This window comes from Dermochelys coriacea, chromosome 1 (assembly GCF_009764565.3).
Source record: "Dermochelys coriacea isolate rDerCor1 chromosome 1, rDerCor1.pri.v4, whole genome shotgun sequence".
Classification (NCBI taxonomy): Eukaryota; Metazoa; Chordata; order Testudines; family Dermochelyidae; genus Dermochelys; species Dermochelys coriacea.
This window is the reverse complement of record NC_050068.2, coordinates 213,181,578-213,206,341: the sequence shown is the minus strand read 5'-3', so window position 1 is coordinate 213,206,341 and position 24,764 is coordinate 213,181,578. Positions and strand designations below refer to the sequence as shown.

General features: G+C 46.0%; 1 protein-coding gene across 1 annotated transcript in view; it reads right to left on the bottom strand.

The window, feature by feature from the left end:
- The window catches only part of LOC119849838 (T-cell surface glycoprotein CD4-like), a 30,891-nt gene extending 6,488 nt beyond the window's left edge, over positions 1–24,403 (bottom strand). Inside the window, exons 1-2 of the mRNA XM_043506095.1 lie at positions 24,184–24,403; positions 4,277–4,401 (exon numbers count right to left, since the gene is read on the bottom strand). Coding sequence (XP_043362030.1) covers positions 4,277–4,401; positions 24,184–24,398 — 340 coding nt within the window. The 5' untranslated portion in view covers positions 24,399–24,403. The remainder of the gene's footprint in view (positions 1–4,276; positions 4,402–24,183) is intronic.
- Between the last annotated feature and the right edge of the window lie 361 nt (positions 24,404–24,764).

Sequence of the window (24,764 nt, the reverse complement as noted above, 5' to 3'; positions counted from 1 at the left end):
CTGTAGCATAGCCTTCAAAAATCATGAGTCAGGCCACCAAAAAAATCATGAGAATAAAAATCATGAGATTTTTTAAAAAAAAAAAATCAGTGTTTTCTGTTTTGGCGTTTTCAGGCCACACTCGGGTCAGGTTTTTAAGCTTTTCTCTGTAAACTGGAGAGGCAAAATCTTCTTTTTTCTAATTGAAAGCGGAGAGTCTTGTGCAATCATTTTCCATTCCTGAGCTGGGGCTTTAAGAAAAACATCACATATGGCAAGAACTCCAATCAAATCACAACAATTGGCAAAACTGAGTCTGTCACAGCAAATCCCTTTGTAGGAAACATTGAACTGGCAGCAAGTATCCACCACCACCACAGGGACTGGGGTGGGGTGGTGCAGGGGACAGTATTTTCCCTCCTGCACTTTGTGGTGAGTGGTTGGGATTGGTGCTGTATTTGATGTGATAGTGCCCAAAGGCCAGGTCCCTTACAAACAGTTCCACAAATTTGCAGGTTATTGGGAGCCCTGACCCACAGGACCAGGACTAGTCTTGGCACTCCTGCCCCAGTATCATGACATCTTATCACTTCAGTCAGTGCAAAGTCTCCCTGTTGCAGCACTGCCAACACCATGCATTCCAAACTCCCAACTCAGATCCCCCTCTCCCGCAAATCATGAGATTGGCTTAAAAATTATGATTATTTTTAAATAATAAACCACACTGATTTGCACCTGCATTTTGATTTTTATAGGGAAGTTGCCTAGCCCCAATTTGTATGTTGTCATTTCAGGTTCAATATTCAAACTGAAACATACACACAAAAGTGCAGGAGCTCTCCTGTTTGGCTCCTTGTGGGCAGAGCCCCCTTGCGTCTCCTACTCTTGATGGCAGAGAGCTGATCACTGAATATGTAGGTTTCCACTCATCTAAAATTTTGCAGGACGCTCCTATATTTAGGAATCCGTCCTACTTCCTTGAGCCAGTCCACAGCCTGTACCCTGAGCAGACAGACCCTTCGTACAAAAATACTCTGCAGTCTAGGGGACACCAAGGCTTCATACCTCTACACTATGGGAGTGGCAACTATTATCCCACCCACTTTATAGATAAGGTAATTTCTAGCAGAACTGAGAATAGAACCCAGGCCTCTAACATAGGAGACCCAAATCTCAACCATCCTGCAAAACTGCCTTTCTTTAAATAATAATAATAAAAAAATCTGTCATACCTATGTGTCCGGCCAGCCTGTCAGTAAACACTAGACCACACTCCCCTCCCAGAGCTAGCCACAGATTATCTGGGTAGTTCACTGGCAAAGTGAGTGTCACACCACCCTCTAGTAGTTGGTCCACATAAAGAATCATAAAATCACAGAAGATTAGGGTTGGAAGAGACCTCAGGAGATCATCTAGTCCAACCCCCTACTGAAACAGGACCAATCCCAACTATATCATCCCAGCCAGGGCTTTGTCAAGCTTGGCCTTAAAAACCTCTAAGGATGGAGATTCTATCACCTCCCTAGGTAACCCATTCCAGTGCTTCACCACCCTCAATAATGTTTCCTAATATCCAACCTAGACCTCCCACATTGCAACTTGAGACCATTGCTCCCTGTTCTGTCATCTGCCACTACTGAGAACAGCCTAGCTCCATCCTCTTTGGAACCCCCTTCAGGTAATTGAAGGCTACTATTAAATCCCCCCTCACTCTTCTCTTCTTCAGACTAAATAAGTCCAGTTCCCTCAGTCTCTCCTCATAAGCCATGTGTCCCAGCCCCCTAATCATTTTAAAGTATCAGGGGGTAGCCGTGTTAGTCTGTATCCACAAAAACAACAAGGAGTCCGGTGGCACCTTAAAGACTAACAGATTTATTTGGGCATAAGCTTTCGTGGATGAAAAACAGATCTGAAGAAGTGGGTTTTTTACCCATGAAAGCTTATGCCCAAATAAATCTGTTAGTCTTTAATGGGCCACCGGACTCCTCTAATCATTTTAGTTGCCCTCCGCTGGACTCTCTCCAATTTGTCCACAATCTTTCTGTAGCGGGGGGCCCAAAACTGGATGCAATACACCAGATATGGCCTCACCAGTGCCGAACAAAGGGGAATAATCACTTCCCTCAACCTGTTGGCAATGCTCCTACTAATGCAGCCCAATATGCTATTAGCCTTCTTGGCAACAAGGACACGCTGTTGACTCATATCCTGCTTCTTGTCCACTGTAATCCCAAGGTCCTTTTCTGCAGAGCTGCTGATTAGCATGTCAGTCTCCAGCCTATAGCAGTGCATGGGATTTTTCCGTCCTAAGTGCAGGACTCTGCACTTGTCCTTGTTGAAACTCATCAGATTTCTTTTGGCCCAATCCTCCAATTTGTCTGGGTCACTCTGGACCCTATCCCTATCCTCCAGCATATCTACCTCTCCCCACAGCTTAGTGTCATCCGCGAATTTGTTAAGGGTGCAATGCATCCCATCATCCAGATCATTAATGAAGATGTTGAACAAAACTGGCCCCAGGACAGACCCCTGGGGCACTCCGCTTGACACTGGCTGCCAACTAGACATTGAGCTGTTGATCACTACCCATTGAGCCTTATGATCTAGCCAGCTTTCTATCCACCTTATAGTCCATTCATCCAATCCATACTTCTTTAACTTGCTGGCAAGAATACTGTGGGAGACTGTATCAAAAGCTTTTCTTAAGTCAAGATATATCATGTCCACCACTTTCCCCATATCCACAGTTATCTCAACATAGAAGGCAATCAGCTTGGTCAGGCATGACTTGCCCTTAGTGAATCCATTTTGACTGTTCCTGATCACCTTTCTCTCCTCCAAGTGCTTCAAAAAGGATTCCTTGAGGACCTGCTTCATGATTTTTCCGGGACTGAAGTGAGGCTGACTGGTCTGTAGTTCCCTGGATTTTCCTTCTTCCCGTTTTTAAAGATGGGCACTATATTTGCCTTTTTCCAGTTGTCCGGGACTTCCGCCAGTCGCCACAAGTTTTCAAAGATAATGGCCAATGGCTCTGCAATCACATCAGCCAACTCCCTCAGTACCCTCGGATGCATTAGATTTGGACCCATGGACTTGTGTATGTCCAGCTTACTTCTATTACCAGGTATTCCTTTAGCACAAGGAGATCTGTGTTGTGACTCTGAAAAGCCAAAGGTTCCAGTCCTGCTAAAAAATCCATGTGGAAAAAATACTGTGTGATCATTTTATGAAAGACTGTCTCATAACACACAAGGGCTAGGTACCATAACTAGCATTAGTTCCAGCATCTCCTACTGTTTGACATTAAAACCTCCACATTCTTGTATGTAATATTTACCCTCCTATGGGACCCCCTCTAAGCTAGCATTAATTGAGGGATTGATGCCTCAGGGCATTGCCAATGGGTTACAGAGATGGTCACCATTCTGACTCCAGCACAGCTCAGTTGAGACTGAAGGTTGTTTCCATCTAATGGATCTTCAGTGGTGAATTAAGTCTTCACTGCAGAGTTAACCCAGGCTTTCACCCAGGTGCTGCCTCTTACCCCCTCCTGTCCACTCACAAAACCTTATCACCTGAGTTTAGTGGTGCTTTCAGCGTGGGCTAATTGGCCTGGCTAGGGGTACTGGCTAGTGCCCAAGTAAACCACCCACTTTGCAGGGAGGACACAAGCTAAATCACTCAAGTATTTATAGTCCTCCAGTGCCTTTCCACAATCCTTCCTTACCCCCCACCCCGTGTCCTCCCACAATTCACTGGGAAAGAATTATGAAACAGCTCATCTTACTACAGCATAAAGAACCCGGGATGTGCCCCCAGGAGTCCTAGAGACACCCACGGGTGAATGCAGTGGCAGTGAGGTCACAGTCATACAGGTTATGGTTTTTTAGTATGGCTGCTCACACCCAGGCTACACTAACCCAGGTGCTCAAACATGGGTGCTGTGCAGGGAAGACACACCCTAAGAGGGGCCATCTTCCCTGGTGTGGTGATCCAGCCAGTGTGTTCTTCCTGGAGTTTGATATCGAATTCAGTGTATTTTATGCTGTCCCTAGATTTCCAGTTCTCCTGGGGCTGCAGTTTTTTGTATTATCACATGTAGCTGCATAGTGATCACTTCACTTTTACCTAATAAGGCCATTTTAGGCTTGTGGATTCAGTCCCGTTGTCAGTAATCGGAGATGGCAGCCATTTAAAAAATCGGTAAAACTTGTTTAGTTTGAAGCAGGAAGTCAGGAGATCGTAAATAGCCTAAAAATACCCAAGCTGCTGCACCACGCCCTGCCCAGGGACTCACCGAGCTGCATCACAGAGAAGACAGCAAGGATGGTGTTTGCCCTGATGCTGGATGGGTCCATCCTCTTGGATTGTTCCTTCCCTCCGTGAACTGTGAGCTGGAAATAACGTCCAGGTAAAGGGATCCTAAAGTGGAAAAACCCAAATGAACTATTAATAATGGTTTATTTTCCAAGTCTTGTGGCTCCATGGCTGGGCCTACATACTTGGTCAATGCCCCGGTGTCTGCTGTGCTCCAGCACAGCTAGGTGGAAATTCTATCACAGTCAGGTGAATTCAGTATGACAGCTGCAGCGGCACAGGAGCCAGCAAACAGAGCTGTAAACGGGGGAGTTTGCAAGGGGAGTTTGGGGGGAAAGACCAGGAGAGCCCGGCAAAGGAGCTGACAGGCTAGTGAAGGGAGTGTGTGGTGGTTTGGCAGTGTTGTGGTGCTCGTTGGGGGTTTGTTTTGCTGTGGGGGGTGGTGTTTTGGTGTGGTTTGTGTTTCCCAGACTAACAGGACGTAGGTGGGAAGGTGATGACAGACACAGAGGCAGCAGTGAAAGTGAACCAAGCAGTGGAAGACACAATGAAGATGACGGGATGTGGAAGCTGTGGCATGTATATGATCCGGGAGGGGGGACCTGAAAAGAGTCTCGTCTGCATGAAGTGCCGCCTGATAGAGCTGATGGAAGAAAAGATCCTAGGATTGGAGATGCAGGTGGAGACTCTGGTTGAGTTTAGAAGGGGGTTTGAGCAGACGATGGAGCAAAGACAAGAGGAGGCTGAAGGGAAAAGCTCAGACTTGCAGATGGAAGCAGGACCGAAGAATTCTGAGGGGAGACTGCTGGGTGAGGAAAGTGAACAGTGGAAGCATGTGACTAAGAGAACCAGGCAGAGGAAAAGACGGGCTAGTGAAGGAGAAACAGAGCTCAGGAACAGGTTTGCAGAGTTGGAAAATTAAGAAGGGGCACAGCAGGTGGTCACTGAAGGTAGAAGGGCAAGAAAGAAGAGCAGCTAGTCCTAAAGGAAAAGGGGAAGAGTCAATGGAGATAACAGCAAATATGAGCTCCAGGAGGATACAGGATGGGTTGCAGAGGACTGCAAGGGACAATAGGAATGGAGAGGACTTGCAGCCAGAGGGAACTGGGGATAGACCAGAGAATCGCACCATCGTCAGGAAAAGGCAGATCTACATGACCTGAGGCTGAAGAGGATCCTAATGGGAGGGGGAAAGAATCCACTGATTGTCCTTCATGTGGGAACAAATGATACGGCTAGATTCTCGCTGGAACGTATCAAGGGAGACTATGCCAGGCTGGGGAAGACATTAATGAAATCAAGGCTCAGGTGATCTGCCTGTTCCTAGAGAAGGGCAACAAAGGTGTGACAAGATTATGATGATCAGTAGATGGCTCAGGCAGCGGTGGTATAAGGAGGGCTTTGGGATGTATGGCCACTGGGAGGCATTCATGGACAGAGGACTGTTCTCTCGGGATGGACTTCACCTGAGTAGGGAGGGAAATAGACTTCTAGGATGGAGGCTGGCACAACTGATTAAGAGAGCTTTAAACTAGGAATTTGCTGGAGATGGTTGGGAGATGTCCAGGTAATCTCCATGCTGGACCTACCCTGAGTATAAGAGCTAGAAAAATATGTAGGGTCCTATTCTCCCCCATGCTTGAACATAGTGCAGAGAAGTGGACATTGGAACCGGTTGTGGCTCCCTGATCCTTGGCTGCCTTGTAGCAGTTACTCTAACTTCTACTGCTGGCTCTACCATTTCCGCTCCCACTCTCAACATGCATCAGTCTGTCACCAAAATGGCCCCTCCCCATCTTCAGTGCCTCCATCAGCTTTCCATTGCCAGAGATTCTCTGGGTGTAGGGAAAATTGCCCTGTGGGACTCTGTAAGTTCACCATGCACTGCTTTACACAGTGCAAAATGAACTTTGTGGGCCAGAGAATCTGGCCCTTATTTATATAAATGAACATTCAAGTTCTGGAGCAAGGGGTGGACTCTATGTAAGGCACACTCCATGGCTGCAGAATCACAAAATACAGAAAAGGCCACAGGTGATATAGATGGATCCCGAGAAAGAGGAAGAATGATACAGGGCAGCAGAGCTAGGAAGAGGGAAAGGTTCAGTTATACACTGCAGGGGGGGCTCCCCTCTTCCTGGCCCTGCTTCCTCCACTACCATCCTTCCTCATTCTCTGGATCTGTCTTTCTCACCTGCAGCCCTTGTGTTTTGTAATTCTACAGCCATGGAATGTGGGGGTTGCAAGTCACGGGAGAAAGGAGGGACAGACATGGCTAGGAGAGCCAAGTCCCTCTTGGGTATTCCTGGGATGGTGCAGGTTTGCAGGAAACAGGAGGGATGGGGCTGGAGAATAAAGTCACCCATGTAACCACAGGACAATGGGAGGAAGCAGGACTTGGGGAGAACAGATGGGGCCAGAGAGCAAAGCCCCCTGTGTTTCCCTAACACAAACCCCATACCTCAGGTTGCTTCAGAGATGGTGTTGGAGCCACCATGCTCTGGTATCAGACCGCTCCCTACCCTCCCTCTGGCTCCTTTCATGCCCCCTCACCATTTCCTTGTCTTCTAGCTTCCTCAGTTCCACGGAGCAGGATATCTGTAACCCCTTTAGCGTACTGCAGTGGTCATGGTTAGGGCCAGATACAGAGCAGGAAGAGGAGCTCTGGGGACAGAATGTAAGGGGGTGGCAGGTAATTTGAGTTATTTCTGTTTCTAAATTTAAGCTCTGCTGAATTTCCTCCTCAGGGCAGAAAGCTTGGCTGCCTGGGGTTGGGGTGGGGAAGGGGCATTACAGTCCCACTATTGCCAATCCCAAGCATTGCAAAAATCATGAGATTGGATTAAAGATCATGAGATTTTAAAAAATACTAAATGTTGGTTTCTTTTTATTTGTTTTCTGGTTCGTGGGCCTTTATGGCTCCCATTGTCAAGCATTTCTCTTCAGCCATGAGGGCTAGAAACTTACTCCAGGAGCTGGAGCTTTAAGACAAACACCGACTATCATGAGACTCATGATAAAGTCATGAAAATTGGCGACACTGTTAAGTCCCAGGAGCTCTCCTGTCTCGGATAGAGATCAGGCCTCCTTATGCAGCTAGTATGTTTTCTGCTTCTTTATATCTGTAGCAGGAGGGGTGGGGAAGGTCCTAGGCAGAAGCCCTGCAGACAGGGTCATTCCTAGCTATTCTGGGGCCCTACACAGCCCCCCTGTGGGGGGGGGACTGGCCCCAGGCCTCCGAGGGGGCCGGGGCTGGCTTGCAAGGCAGGGGAGAACCACCCACCAGCACTCACCAGTGGTGCAGCTGAGGCTGGGTCGCTGCACTTCCCGCAGCCTGTGAGTGCAGGCCCAGCCCTGCTGCAGAGCTCAGGGGAGTGGGGGCAGAGCAGGGGTGGGGGCCCTGAGGAAGAGCCGGAGCAGGGGCTGGAGCAGCACGCAGCTGCGCAGGGCACCAGGAAATATGGTGCCCCAAATTTCCTGGTGCCCTACGCAGCTGCGTACTTTGCATATGGGTAAGGACAGCCCTGCCTGCAGTGCAGGTAGGAGAGAAACAGACACAGGAGGACAGTTTAGCTTTAGGGTGTCTCTGCACTTAAAAAACTACAGTGGCGAGGGCCGGATTAACCTTTTGTGGGCCCGGCGCCAAATGTATTTATGGGCTCCCATGGAGGTAATGGAGCATGACGCGGGGTGAGAGGAGGTCGGTCTCTGGAGCGAGGGGCCAGCCAGGGGCATGACATGGCAGGGCGGCCTCGCTTCGCCCAGCCCAGTGCAAGGGCACTATTTACAAACCATCAGTTGCCAGACACACAGTGGCCCACCCAACACTATGCACCCCTCAGGGGTGGTCACACATCCTCCTCCCCTCCCCACCAACACCCCCCGACACCTCACCCAACACCCCCCGGACCCGCTATGCTCAGTGCCCCTCCCAACCCTGCCACAAATGCACAACACCACCCTTGCCCTGTGCCCCCCTGCCCACAGCCCAACCACAACTGCCCAGCACCCCACACAGAACCCCCACTCCCTAGTGCCCCAACACAGAAAAGATCTTTCTCGCCCCCTCACAGCCCAGCACTCCCCCCCCCCAGCACCCCAGAGACCCACTCCCCCACGCCCTGCCTCCCATCCACACTTACCAGCCCTCTGGGAGGCAACTGTGTCTGCCAGCCACTCCCCCAGCCAAGCCGCCCACACTCTCCCCCTCCACCACCTGGCTGAGACTGGCCCAGGCGGCTAACCTCTGGGGATACTGGCGGGGCCCCACAGGTGGTGAGAAACAGAGACTGACTGGAGCCGGAGGTGCACTGGGGTCCAGCCAGGAGGCAGAGAGAAGCTGGCAAGGGGGTAGGGGTCGCTGGCAGGGTCTCAGGGTACAGTGCAAGCAGAGCAGGCCTGGGCCCCTTCTGAGCATGGCGCCATTGTAAACCCAGCACTGACAGCGGCACAGCTGCACCACTTTAGTACTTCAGTGTTGACACTGCATACCTCAATGGGAGGTGTTCTCCTGTCAGCATAGGTAATTCTTTTGTTGATCTAGCACTGTCTACTCAAGGACTTAGGTCAGCTTAACTATGCCACTCAGGGGTGTGGATTTTTTATACCCCTGAGTGATGTAGTTATGCCAACTTAATTTTCTAGTACAGACTGGGCCTTAGAGGTAATACTACTTTCTTTACTCAGATAAAGTTCCTTGTTCAGTGTTAGATGAAAGCAACTTTTTCTGTGATTCTTTACCATTGGCACATGCAGTGGCATCAAAAGCAGTCTGGTTTTGAATCAACACAAATAAGAGGAAAAATAAATGCCAAAGTTCAGCCTGCCTCAAAGACTTTTAGTTTGCTAAGTGCATGAAGTAGCCCAAGTAGAAGGCAAGAGTAGAGGGGAGGGATAGCTCAGTGGTTTGAGCATTGGCCTGCTAAACCCAGGGTTGTGAGTTCAATTCTTGAGGGGGCCATTTAGGGATCTGGGGCAAAAATTGGGGATTGGTCCTGCTTTGAGTATGAGGTTGGACTAAATGACCTCCTGAGGTCCCTTCCAACCCTCATATTCTATGAGAGTGGGGCACCAGAGGTCAGCTCATTAACAGATGCACAGCAGCGTGAAGCTGAAAATACTTTGAAATCATTTGCTTCCACAGAGGAAGAGTGTGAGAATAGCAATTTACATTATTCAAAGAAAATGAGCTGAGCATTAATTCCAAAAGGGGTGTCATACACAAATAGGCATTCTTATACCAGAAGGTGTGGAGGCCTGGTGAAAGTGTGGACTTTTTTTTTATAAGGGCCCCATCTGAAATAGCAGAGCATTGTGACTTTGGTATCAATAAGGCAGACCATACAAGAGATCATCTAATAGCTGGAACTCAAAAGAAAGGGACTTTCCAGAAAATAACAATTGACGTCTGGAACAGGAGATGCAACAATCACACCAGCAGTCTGTGCTAGTGAAAATGAAAGACGCTTTGCAAGAAAGCAATCAGAGCTAGATACAGGAAATAAACAAGGGGAAATTCCCATGGTGAAAAGGGAAGCATCATAAAAATATGCCTCCAAAGAGTATAGTTGCAGGAAATAAAAATGGCAGGTGTGGCAAGAGAGATTAAGTCTGTCCAACCAGCAGAAACGTGCAGAAAACATAAGAAAAAACTGCACTGGGAGTATGTTTTCTGAAACAAAGGAATCTGGCAAGGGTGAGTGCTACTTATTTCCTCAGATCTGCCTCCAAAGACAGCATTTGTGAATTGGATGAATGGACTATAAGGTCGATAGAAAGCTGGCTAGATCGTCGGGATCAACGAGTAGTGATCAATGGCTCCATGTCTAGTTGGCAGCTGGTATCAAGTGGAGTGCCCCAAGGGTTGGTCCTCGGGCCGCTTTTGTTCAATATCTTCATTAATGATCTGGAGAATGGCAAGGATTGCATCCTCAGCAAGTTTGCAGATGACACTAAACTGGGAGGAATAGTAGATACGCTGCAGGGTAGGGATAGGATATAGAGGGACCTAGACAAATTAGAGGATAGAGCCAAAAGAAATCTGATGAGTTTCAACAAGGACAAGTGCAGAGTCCTGCACTTATGATGGAAGAACCCCATGCTACAGACTAGGGACTGAATGGCTAGGCAGCAGTTCTGCAGAAAAGGACCTAGGGGTTACAGTTGGATATGAGTCAACAGTGTGCCCTTGTTGCCAAGAAGGCTAACAGCATTTTGGGCTGTATAAGTAGGAGCATTGCCAGCAGATCAAGGGACATGATCATTCACCTGTATTCGGCATTGGTGAGGCCTCATCTGGAGTACTGTGTTCAGTTTGGGGCCCCACACTACAAAAAGGATGTGGAAAAATTGGAAAGAGTCCAGTGGAGGGCAACAAAAATTATTAGGGGGCTGGAGCACATGATTTATGAGGAGAGGCTGAGGGAACTGGGATTATTTAGTCTGCAGAAGAGAAGAATGAGGGGGGATTTGATAGCTGCTTTCAACTACCTGAAAGGGGGTTCCAAAGAGGATGGATCTAGACTGTTCTCAGTGGTACCTGATGACAGAACAAGGAGTAATGGTCCCAAGTTGCAGTGGCAGAGGTTTAGGTTGGATATTAGGAAAAAAATTTTCACTAGGAGGGTGGTGAAGCACTAGAATGGGTTACCTAGGGAAGTGGTGGAATCTCCTTCCTTAGAAGTTTTTAAGGACAGGCTTGATAAAGCCCTGTCTGGGATGATTTAGTTGGGGATTGGTCCTGCTTTGAGCAGGGGGTTGGACTAGATGACCTCCTGAGGTTCCTTCCAACCCTGATATTCTATGATTCTAAGGGCAGGTCTACATTACCCACCAGATCAGCGGGTAGCCATTGATCTATCAGGGGTCGATTTATCACATCTAGACTAGACGTGATAAATCGATCCCCGAGTGCTCTCCCGTCGACTCCAGTACTCCAGCACTGCAGGAGAGTCAACGGGGGAGTGGCAGCGGTCGACTCACAGCCATGAAGACGCTGAGGTAAGTCGACCTAAGATACGTCGTCTTCAGCTACGCTATTCCAGTAGCTGAAGTTGCGTATCTTAGATCAATCCCCCCGCAGTGTAGACCTGGGCTAACAGACATGGACTGTTAGTTTCAAGATTTGCAAGTCTATGGTTTAATCTAAATTGACTCAGGGTTAAAGGTGACTTTTAAGAAGAGCCCTTGCCCTAAACTGGAGACACCCATAGTGGTGCTCAATAGCCCATGGGATGAAACATTGTCTGGGTGAGTTCAATGCCCATACTAGCTACAGAAGCAAAGAGTATGTGTTTGACATGCCTCTCATTAATGGGGACACCCCAAGTAACTTTCTTGACCAAGCAGAGCCATTAAAATGAACCTTATAAAGAGCATACAGGAAGATGAGACAGTTGTTGGCAAAAGAGGCCCTTTAGAGGGGAACCAGTGGCTATTCTACTGAGAGTGTACTCTGTGCTGGACGGGGACAACCTTGCTGCTTCTGAAAGCGAAGGCAGAACTGAACAGGGTGGTGAATGGCATAACAGAACGTATTACTGAACTGACATGTATGGCACGCTGCTGTGATTCCAGTGATCAGTAAAACCTGTGTCTGTGTAGACCTGTGGAGGCTCCATGAGGCACTAAGGAGGAAAAGGTTGGGGTTTTTTTACAATGGAAGATATAGTACGTGCCAAGAGCTGCTCAGTGCGGAAGCAGAGGAGGTGGGAACAAAAAGAGCTCTTTTTTCACAGATTTTTAAACCCAGAAGGGATCATTAGATCATCTAGTCCGACCTCCTGTACATCATAGGTCTTTACATTTCACCATTATCCCTGCTTTGGACCCAGTAACTTGTGGCTGGCTAAAGTCTATCTTCTAGAAAAGCATCCAACCTTGATTTGAAAACATCAAGAGATGGAGAATCCACCACTGCCTTGGTAGTTTGTTCCAATCTATGCCTTATTTCTAATTTGAATGTGCTTAGATGTACATTGCAAGCATCGGTTCTTGTTCTGTTGTCTCTGCTAGATTAAAAAGCTATTTAGTATCTGGTATTTTCTCCTTGTGAAGGTAATTATACACTATAGTCAAGTCTCCTCTCATGGCTGGTCTACACTAGAAAAGCAGATTGACCCAGTTACATCATTCAGAGGGGTGAAAATTCAACACCCCTGAGCAACTTATAGTTAAGCCAAACTAAGGGCATGTCTACACTTGCCATTTAAAGCGGAAAAAGTCCCTTTTTTGTGCAAAAACTATGGGACTGTTTACACTTGCCAATGACTTTTTGTGGTGAAACTCAGAAGTTTCACCACAAAAAGAAAACCACTTCCACAAGAGGCATACAGCTTTTACTGATGATGCTTTTGTGGTGATGTGCAAGTGAAGACACATTCTTCCTGTTTACAGAGCTTTTAGCCTCCTAAGGATATCCCACAGTGCCTAGGTGACCACTCTGGCCAGCAGCTTTGCTGCTTTGATGCCAGGTAAACAGACATCCACCCTTCCCCCTGTAAAGCCCCGGGAACTTTGAAACTCCCCTTCCTCTTTTCTTGGCAAGTTCTCATTTATCATCTGGCCGGGTGACAATGGCTGCTCCATGGAGCAAACAATTCCCTGCTTGCAGGGCTGGCCTTACCATGAGGCGAACTGAGGCGGCCGCCTCAGGTGCCAGACTGTGGGGGGGCACCACTAGGACCCAGAGTGTAGAAAATTGTGTCTGCTGCTGTTGCATATGTATTCTCTCTGCTCTAGATGCACAGAGATGGTGGAGTGCTGTGCTGGAGGAAGGAGAGCACAAGAGACATAACAGGCAGGCAGGAGAAAAGGTGAGAGAGAATAACAGAAAGCAGCAAGAGCTGCAGGGAGAGAGAAGAGGAGGAGCCTCTTATGTACCTCTCTAGCACCCCCAGGAGCCTGGACTGATTAACACCAGCTTCTCAGGGAGCTTCCTGTTTCCTGCTGCTTCCCTGAACCCACTTGAGGAGAATAGGCTGTCAAATGAAGTAGTAGGAGCCAGTTAGGCCCTTAAGACGCTGATATCTTCCCTCACTCAGGCCCTGCTACCAGCCTGCTTATTTGTCCCCTCCAACTTAGTGTTGAGAGCCACCATAGCTGGCACAGAACAGTGAGTCTGCTGGCACAGAACAGCAGTCGTGAGTGAAAGAAGAAAACATCCCTCTGGGGCAGCATTCAGAAAAAGAAAGAAAGCAAAAGAAGCTTTTCTAGCTAAGCAGGAAGGAGCTCTCCTGAGATACATAGACACAAATGTTCACGGTGAGCCTTCCGACCCCACTGAGGATGTGAGTGGTGAGGAGATGCCTGATCTTCCATTTAGTCAGATGACCTGGCAGCTACTGCAGCATCCATATCTCCATCTCAAATGGATGTAACCATGCACATTCCTGAAGAAAAGCGTAGATCAGAGAAGAATGTGGTAGAGGTGCAAGAAACAGTTACTGCTGAGTTTAGTTCCTTAAGTCTAGATGATCCAGGACCGTGGACCCACTTGAGCAGTAGCCTCAGGGACTTCTTTGTACTGCATGGGCCACAGCAAGTGAAAAACATCATGTTCCCCAAAGACAATGAAAATAGAAGTTTCCATCCAACACATTACTGGCGTGAAATCCCCAATGGTGACAAAGTGGAGAGTCCATGGCTTATGTACTTAAAAACCCAGAATGCTGCATACTGTTTTTGCTGCAAACTCTTCCAGTCTAATGTTCCAGCCACAGGAACAAAGGACTGGAAAAATCTGGCTAGAAATCTGGCATGCTATGAGAAGGCAGCAAATCACCAGAGAGCATTCCATAGGTGGAAAGAGCTTGAGATGAGACTAAGGTTAAAGGCCACCATAGATGATCAGCATTAAGAGAAAATTGCATCAGAGTCTCTTTACTGGCAAAATGTTCCGAAAAGGCTCATTGCCATTGTGAGAATGCTTGCTACCTAAAACCTAGCACTGTGTGGCACTTCAGATCAGCTATATGTGCCAAACAATGGAAACTTCCTTAAAATTTTGGAGCTGATGGCTGAGTTTGATGCTGTACTCCAGGAGCATCTAAGAAGAGTCACCACCCAAGAAATGTACACACACCACTACCTTGGAAAAACAGTGGATTCACCTTGGTAAACTGTTTCAATAGTTAGTAGCCCTCACTGATACAATTTAGGCCTTATTTCCGGTCTGAATTTGTCTAGCTTCAACTTCCAACCCCTGAATCATGTCATATTTTTGTCTGCTAGACTGAAAAGCCTATTATTAAATATTTTCCTATGCACATACTTATAGACTGACATCAGATCACCCCTTAACTTTCTCTTTGTTAAATTAAACAGATTGGGCTCTTTGAATCTATCACTACAAGGCATGATTGCTAATTCATAAATCATTCTCATGCCTTTTCTCTGAACCTTCTCCAATTTATCAACATCCTTTTTGAATTGTAGGCACCAGAACTGGACAAAATATTCCAACAGTGGTCCCATAAGTGCCCAATGTAGAGATAAAATTACCTCTCTGATCATGCTTGAGAGTCCCCTGTTTACGCATCCCAGGATGGCATTTGCTCTTTTGGTCACAGAGTCACACTGAGAGTTTGTGTTCAGCTGATTATCCACCAAATCTTTTTCAGAGACACTGATTCCCGGATAGGGTAAGTGAGGCCTATATTCTTTGCTCCAAGATGTATACATTTACCATAGTAAAATGCCTAGTGTTAGCTTGCACCCAGTTTACCACTATGAATCAGTGACCTGTCCTCTTCATTATTTACCATTCCCCCCATTTTTATGTCATCTGCAACCTTTATCAGTGATGATTTTTTGTTTTCTTCCAGGTAATTGATAAAAATGTTAAATAGCATCAGGCGAAGAACCAATCCATGTAGAACCCCCCTGGTAACACACTTACTCAGTGATGATTCCCCATTTAAAATTACATTTTGAGACCTATCAGTAAGCCAGCTTTAAATCCATTTCATTCGTGCCATGTAATTTTATATCATTCTAGTTTTTTAATCAAAATGTTATGTGGTACCAAGTCAAACACCTTACAAAAGTCTAAGAATATTATGCTTGCACTATTACCTTCATCACCCAAACTTGTAATCTCATAAAAATATAGCAAATTAGTTTGATAGTATCTATTTTCCATAAACATATGTTGATGTGCATTAATTACATTTCCTCTTTTAATTCTTAATTATTTGAGTCCCATATTAGCCATGTCTGGCTGACAGGCCTATTATTATCTGGGTCATCCTGTTTACCCTTTTTAAAAATTGGCACACCATTAATTTTCTTCCAGTCTTCTGGAACTTCCCCAGTGCGCCAAGATTTATGGAAAAATCTACATTAACAGTCCAGCAAGCTCCTAATCAGCTCTTTTAAAACCTTTGGATGCAAATTATCTGGACCTGCTGAGCTAAAAATGTCTATCTTTAGTAGTTTCTATTTAACATTGTCCAGAGATACTAATGGAAAAGTATTATCATTACCATAGGATGAGACTATATTATCTGTTTTTCCTCAAATACAGAACAAAAATATTTATTGAACATGTATGCCTTTTCTGCATAATTATTGATAATTCTGCCATTTCCATCCAATAATGGACCAGTATGATTGTCACAATTCTTTTTGTCCTAATATATTTGAAAATCTCCTTCTTATTATCCTTAACTCTGCCAGCCATAGATTTCGCCTTGTGCCCCTTTGCTTCCCTTATCAATTTTTTACAATTCCTAACTGCTACTTTATATTTAAAGTATTTATAATATAATATAATATATTTATATTATATTGCCACTGAATGACAGAGATGATTCACTCTAAAGTTCACCAGGAAATAAAGTCAAAGTCTAGTTGCGGTGTATCCGGTACTGAAGAGGTGGATCAGCAGTCCCAACCCACACAATTAAGGTTGAATTTCCAGCCGCCTTCCTCTGGAATCTCCCTCTGGTGAGCAGTAGGGAGTTCAGTCTCTGTGGCCCATTCAGTCCTTTGCCTCTGTGCCAGCTGGAAACCATTCAGTGCCAATTCCTCGGACGACTTTTCAGATGACAGCACTTGTCCCACTGGGAATTAAAGAGAGAGAACCTCACCCCCAAAACTCATTTCAAATGTGCCCATTGAAGAGGCTTAACAATCAAGGGAATAACTTTCATTCACTGTCATCCTAGGTAGGACTAGAACCAGTATTGAGAGGTATAAAGAACCATGTACCAGGTCTGATCCTCCTGAGCCGGCCAGTCACCCTCAGCTGGGGGCAGGATTGGAATGGGTGACATTTATTAAATGAATTGTGTGTAACAGGCCCATTCCTATAGGACAGATGCCCTCATTACTCTATCATGGGGGGAAGCAGTAGATGTGGTATATCTTGACTTTAGTAAAACTTTTGATATGGTCTTGCATGGCCTTCTCATAAACAAACTAGGGAAATACAGCCTAGATGGAGCTACTATAAGGTGGGGGCATAACTGGTTGGAAACCATTCCCAGCTGCATATCAAGTGGGGTCCTGCAGGTATTGGTCTTGGATCTGATTCTGTTCAATATCTTCATCAATGATTTAGATAATGGCAGAGAGAGTATACTTATAAAGTTTGCGGACAATACCAAGCTGAGAGCGATTGCAAGTGCTTTGGAGGATAGGATTAAAATTCAAAATGATCTTGACAAACTGGAGTAAAGGTCTGAAGTAAATAGGATGAAATTCAATAAGGACAAATGCAAAGTACTCCACTTAGGAAGGAACAATCAGTTGCACACATACAAAATGGGAAATGACTGCCTAGTAAGGACTACTGAGGAAAGGGATCTGTGGGTTACAGTGGATCACAAGCTAAATATGAGTCAACAGTGTAACACTGTTGCACAAAAAGCAAACATTATTCTGTGATGTATTAGCAGGAGTGTTGTAAGCAAGATACGAGAAGTAATTCTTCCACTCTACTCTGCACTGATTAGGCCTCAGTTGGAGTATTATGTCCAGTTCTGGGCACCATATTTCAGGAAACGTGAACAAACTGGAGAAAGTCCAAAGAAGAGCAACAAAATGATTAAAGGTCTAGAAAACATGACCTATGAGGGAAGATTGAAAAAACTGGGTTTGTTTAGTGTGGAGAAGAGAAGACTGAGGGGGGGCATGATAAGAGTTTTCAAGTACATAAAATGTTGTTACAAGGAGGGGGGAAGTAAGTTGTCCTTAGGATAGGACAAGAAGCAATGGGCTTAAATTGCAGCAAGAGTGGTTAAGCGCTAGAATAAATTGCCTAGGGAGATTGTGGAAGCTCCATCATTGGGGATTTTTAAGAGCAGGTTAGACAAACACCTGTCAGGGACGGTCTAGATAATACTGAGTCCTGCCATGAGTTCGGGGGCTGGAGTAGATGACCTCTCGAGACCCCTTCCAATCCTATGATTCTATGAGCACTGTTGGCTCTAACTGGCCACTTGATGGCAGCCTCAGCAGGGAAACCATGGATTGAATGGGCCAGGAGACTGGAATCCCCTCAGGCGCTCATCAGGGCAGGGTGACGCACAGTAGGCAGGTGCTGTGTTTGTGTCAGAGGGAGTTTGATCTGCTCCTGCCTGGGCTATACACCCTCTGGAGATACAGGAGTTAGTCTCTAGGGGCTGCCAAGCTGCTTCCTCCCCTAGCACTGAGTTCCCTTTTCCTCCCCTCCCCCACAATATCTGGCTGTAGCTTCCATAGCTCACAGAGCAGGTCAAATGCTGCCGAGAAACAATCAGTGGAGAAAAGAGGCCATAGGAAGTGGCAACAGATGCCAAACCATGTCTGCCACCAGCTCTGGTCTGGGACCTTTTCTCACTCTCTCCAGCCTTGGCTGGGGTAGTAACCTTAGCTGCCCCACTGTAGACAGTCTCTGCTCCAGCAGCTGTTGATTAGATCAGCACCAAGTCCTTTAAAGGTTTGATGACATGGCACTGCAAATGGTAATGGCAGATGGTGGCCCATCATGCTAGGGTTCCCAGCACAGCTAGCACTGGAGTTAGTAACAGTGGGAAATCATTAGAAAAGGTCCCTAGTGCAAACAAGACATCTGTGTGTGTGTGTGTGTGTGTGTGTGTTCCTCTTTCTCTCTTTCAGGCTGTGCGGTTTCCTTCTTTTGTTCTCGCTCTTGCTTGTGGCTGTGTTTTTGATCTGGAAGCAACTTGCTTCTTAAGAGATGGCGCAGGCCATCAGTCCTCTGCAGAAAGATTTCCAGCCCCTCCCCAAGCACTGGGTTTCCCCCACGCCTGGCTATTTTGTCCCAGGACAGGATCTGAAGCATCCTACAACTTCTCATTTCTAAACTTCACTTCAGTTTGATTTGAATTTGGGGCTCAGAATGTTTAGCTCCTTCATCAGACTAATCTCTTGTTATCTCTCTCAAATGATCTAGAAAGCTAAAGTAAGGGCTTGTTTACACTTAAAACATTGCAGCAGCACAGCTGCAGCTGCACCACTGTAGTGCTACAGTGAAAACACGACCCATGCCAATAGGAGGGCTTCTCCTACCTGCGTAGAAAATCCACCTTCCTGAGAGGTGGTAGCTAGGTCAACAGGAGAATTCTCCCATCGATTTAGCGCTGTCTACACTGGGGGTTAGGTCAGATTAACTGTGTTACTCAGGGGTGTGGATTTTTCTGATATTGACTTAATTTCCTTGTGTAGACCAGGCCTTAAGCTGAGCTGGCCAGGAAGAAGCTGTTTTATTAATGATAATTGCTTTGAAACTGTCTTTCCATCATAAAAGCAACAAATGTGTACGAATGTAACAATGGGTAAGGGCAGTGTAAGAGGAAGAGACCGAGCAAGACAAAGGAGTCTGACAGAGCCAGAGAGCAAAGAGAGACAGGATTCAGACACATTCAGCATGCCCCTATTATCAGTGGGCCTCAGAGGGCCCAGTTCTTACACCGACACAAGCTACAGGTGCTGACCCTGCTTTGATCTCCCACCATGATGCCTCTGATTGCAACTCCACCACTGAGATGAGTTGTTACCCCACAGAGCTGCTCTGACTTGAATGTCCTCATGGCCAGGATTGAATGGGCCATGGAGACGGAAGCTCCCACTCAGCCACAGATGGGATCCCACAGGAGAGAGTCAGGTATACTGCTGAGGGGTGCTGTGCATTATGTGTGGCAGGGGGAACTCTCTCTGCCTTTGGCAGGCTGGGGTGACACAGAAGGGATGCCAAATAAGTCCCTCAGGTCAGTGCCAAATTCCCTCCAAACAATTTAAAAATATACTTCAAATTGCAGCTATAAAAAGTCCATGAAATCTGAGCTGTAGAAGCCCCTCCAGATCCCATCTCTTTGCCCGACTTGGGGCAGGAGCCTGTCCCACCTCTGCTCCCCCCATCATTTCTGTAGGGCTTCTAACCCCCAGTGTCCTGAGTATTGCAGTCTAGGCCCTTCCCTTGGGGACATGGCTCCCCAAGTTCACAGACACTTCAGCCTGGGGACGGCTCCTGTGTGACTTTCTCTTGGCTCAGACTCAGTCTTTTCTCCTGAATTTTATCCTCCTTGGCTCCCTAAACAATTACCCCTCCCTCCCAGTTTACATTCCTGCCCATTTGCAAACTATGAATACTGAGCTGAAGATATTTGAAGCCAGAGCAAGTAATCGGATATTGCCCTTGTGAAGTACCCTCCAACAACAGACCCGGCCATCCATTCCCACAGTGATGAGTGCATGGTAAAGACAGATGGGTTATTAGACAGACAGCTATGATACCTACAGTAATAAAAAGACTGATGTTCACAAAAAGATCTAAGAAACATACTAGCTGTGGCCAATGCACGAGGTGGTTTCCATTTGACATTTTCTGGGGTTTCAGTATTTATGAACATGAGCTCCCAGTGTGATGCTGTTGCAAAAAGGGCTAATGGGATTTTTGGATGCATAAAGAAGGGAACAGTAAGCTGTCAGGAACAGTATCCCCGATACTGTCACGGCTAACCTGGTGGCTGAACTTTGTGACTTTGTCCTGACACATAACTATTTCACATTTGGTGACAATGTATACCTTCAAATCAGCGGCACTGCGATGGGTACCCGCATGGCCCCACAGTATGCCAACATTTTTATGGCTGACTTAGAACAACGCTTCCTCAGCTCTCGTCCCCTAATGCCCCTACTCTATTTGCGCTACATTGATGACATCTTCATAATCTGGACTCATGGAAAAGAAGCTCTTGAGGAATTCCACCATGATTTCAACAATTTCCATCCCACCATCAACCTCAGCCTGGACCAGTCCACACAAGAGATCCACTTCCTGGACACTACGGTGCTAATAAGCGATGGTCACATAAACACCACCCTATATCGGAAACCTACTGACCGCTATTCCTACCTACATGCCTCTAGCTTTCATCCAGATCATACCACTCGATCCATTGTCTACAGCCAAGCGCTACGATATAACCGCATTTGCTCCAACCCCTCAGACAGAGACAAACACCTACAAGATCTCTATCATGCGTTCCTACAACTACAATACCCACCTGCTGAAGTGAAGAAACAGATTGACAGAGCCAGAAGAGTACCCAGAAGTCACCTACTACAGGACAGGCCCAAAAAAGAAAACAACAGAACGCCACTAGCCATCACCTTCAGCCCCCAGCTAAAACCTCTCCAACGCATCATCAAGGATCTACAACCTATCCTGAAGGACGACCCATCACTCTCACAGATCTTGGGAGACAGACCAGTCCTTGCTTACAGACAGCCCCCCAATCTAAAGCAAATACTCACCAGCAACCACACACCACACAACAGAACCACTAACCCAGGAACCTATCCTTGCAACAAAGCCCGTTGCCAACTCTGTCCACATATCTATTCAGGGGATACCATCATAGGGCCTAATCACATCAGCCACACTATCAGAGGCTCGTTCACCTGCGCATCTACCAATGTGATATATGCCATCATGTGCCAGCAATGCCCCTCTGCCATGTACATTGGCCAAACTGGACAGTCTCTACATAAAAGAATGAATGGACACAAATCAGACATCAAGAATTATAACATTCAAAAACCAGTTGGAGAACACTTCAATCTCTCTGGTCACTCGATCACAGACCTGAGAGTGGCTATACTTCAACAAAAAAGCTTCAGAAACAGACTCCAACGACAGACTGCTGAATTGGAATTAATTTGCAAACTGGATACAATTAACTTAGGCTTGAATAGAGACTGGGAATGGATGAGTCATTACACAAAGTAAAACTATTTCCCCATGGTATTTCTCCCCCCCCCCACTGTTCCTCTGATATTCTTGTTAACTGCTGGAATTAGCCTACCTTGCTTGTCACCATGAAAGGTTTTCCTCCTTTCCCCCCCCCTGCTGCTGGTGATGGCTTATCTTAAGTGATCACTCTCCTTACAGTGTGTATGATAAACCCATTGTTTCATGTTCTCTGTGTGTGTGTATATAAATCTCTCCTCTGCTTTTTCCACCAAATGCATCCGATGAAGTGAGCTGTAGCTCACGAAAGCTTATGCTCTAATAAATTTGTTAGTCTCTAAGGTGCCACGGGTACTCCTTTTCTTTTTATAAAGAAGGGAGTAATGCGTAGAAGCAGGGAGATGATTCTACCTCTGTGTACGGCAATGGTGAGACTGGTACTGGAATACGGTATCCAGTGCTCATGTCAATATTTCTAAAAGGATGTTGAAAAATTGGAGAGGGTTCAGAGAAGGGCTACATAAAATTATTCAAGGTCTGAAAAACCTGCCTTACAGTGAGAGACATAAGGAGCTCAATCTATTTAGGTTATCAAATAGGCAACTTGAACTCAATCTATAACTACCTTATTTGTAGCAGACAAAGACTTAACAAGACCCAGTCGCTGGAAGTTCAAGTGAGAAAAATTCAAACTGGACATAAAATGCAATTTTTTAACAGTGGAACAATTTATCAAAGGATGTGGTAAATTTCCTGTCACTTAGGCATTTTAAAGGAAGACTGGGTGTCTTTCCAAAAGACCTGTACTAGCTCAACCACAAGTTTTGGACTTGTTGTAGAATCACTGAGACCCTCTATGGCATATGTAATACAGGAGGTTAGACTAGATGATCACAATGGTGCCTTCTGGCCTTAAAATTTATGAAACAGACATACAGCACACACACACACACACACATCTGGCTGGGAGCTGCCAACTCATTGTCCTGCACTTTGGTCTGATGATAAAATTCCCGTCCTAGGACCGTGTTTGGGGATGATGACAACAGGTGGCTGGTAACAGGGAGAACCACTGCTCCCCCTCCCCCGACAACTACACATATGCTGCCCTTACTGCCCACTGTAGTATGGAAAAGAGTTCAGGTGTACTATCAAGAGTGAGGGGGAAGTCAATGTCAGGGTCTTGTAGAGGGCTCATCTTGGGACCTCTCAGTGTATCTGGGTTTTACTAGACTTCTTGGTCAATATGGGCTGAGTGTGTATCTCTCCCTCCCTCTCTCATCTTTTGCTTTCTTTCTTTCTTTCTTTACCCCCATGCCCCCGGGTGTCCCTAACTCTTGATAGCTATATAAGAAGAAAGTTCTGTAAACATTCATGGAGAAAAGAGAGATGGATCCAGTGAAAAAACAGGGTGAAAACCAAAGCAAAGACATGTACAAATAGAGAGGGTAAAGAACAGAAAGGGAAAGAGAAAACTTCTAATGAACGAATGCCTCCATTATCGACACTGGCTGCAGTAACACCCTGCTTTGTGACAGCCAAGCTCTGGGGCAGTTCCTGTGCCACTACCCCAGAGCCTGAGCAGTTTTTCTGGGGAGAAAATATTTTTGCTAAAAATAAATGTCTCACCTTTGGTGAGCAGGGCAAAGATGCTTGTTAGCAACAGTTCAGTTCTAAACGCTTTTGCCAGCTTAGAAAATAGCCCATAAGAGCGGCGAAAGCAGCACTTGTCCCTGGCCAGTACCGCATGCTCTTTGGGACAGTAGAATGTTGTCAAGGTTCCTTCCCCACTCTGAACTCTAGGATACAGATGTGGGGACCTGTATGAAAACCTCCTAAGCTTACTTTTACCAGCTTAGGTTAAAACTTCCCCAAGGTACAAACTATTTTACCTTTTGCCCTTGGACTTCCACTGCCACCACCAAACGTCTCACCGGGTTTATTTTTGATAAAGTGTTGTTTGGAAACATCTTTCCCCCCAAAATGCTCACCAAATCCTTGCACCCCCACCCCCCGCCTAGGGAAGTCTTGATAAAAATCCTCACCAATTTGCATAGGTGACCACAGACCCAAATCCTTGGATCTTAAGAACAATGGAAAAGCATTCAATTTCTTACAAGAAGAATTTTAATATAAGAAAAGGTAAAAAGAATCACCTCTGTAAAATCAGGATGGTAAATACCTTACAGGGTAATTAGATTCAAAACATAGAGAATCCCTCTAGGCAAAACCTTAAGTTACAAAAAGACACAAAGACAGGAATATCCATTCTATTCAGCTCAGCTTAATTTTCTCAGCCATTTAAAGAAATCATAATCTAACGCATATCTAGCTAGATTACTTACTAAATTCTAAGACTCCATTCCTGTTCTGTCCCCGACAAAAGTATCACACAGGCAGACACAGACCCTTTGTTTCTCCCTCCCTCCAGATTTGAAAGTATCTTGTCTCCTCATTGGTCATTGTGGTCAGGTGCCAGCGAGGTTATCCTAGCTTCTTAACCCTTTACAGGTGAAAGGGTTTTTCCTCTGGCCAGGAGGGATTTTAAAGGTGTTTACCCTTCCCTTTATTTTTATAACAAATGTCATCAATAAAATGGGCCAAAAAATAAGAAAAGTATAAAAAATAGATGTCCTTGTTCTGGTCAAATGGAAAAAAAGAAAGATCAATATTTAGTAAAATATTTTCCTTACCACTTTTTTTCTCTCTCTCTCTCTCTCTGTCTGCTTCTCTTGTGCGCTGTGTTTGTCACCAGGTGTACATGATCTAAGAGAAACAACAACTGACACAGCAGAGAAAAATGATGATTTTCAGAAAGCTGCTCAGATGTTGGCCTTTCTGTCTCCTCCTTCCATACAACAGTCCCAACAAGGGCTTGATGACAGTTCATGTTCTGCTCAGGGTCCATGCACCGCCTTCTTATATGATTTCCCATAAGCATTTGAACACAATTCTTGGTATCGAGGAAAATGCTGACCATAGAAGAGGGTTATTTAATACGGTGCTTGTCTTAGGGGAAGCGCCTATGCAAAGCTGCGAGGGCCTACTGGCTGTATGTGCATTTATAGGATGCCATGACTGGGCAGGGGCTTGGAAAGGTCAGTGAGTGGAAACCTGCATGGTTTCAGGGTGCGTGTGCATTTATCGGGTTGTGTGGCAGCAAGCCCAGGGGATTCTCTGTGGGTTTGTATATTTGAAATATATCAAGGTTAAGTCGGGGTTAATAATCACAACCTCTGTTCCTGACCTCTACGAACCTTGTGTCCTCCCCCCT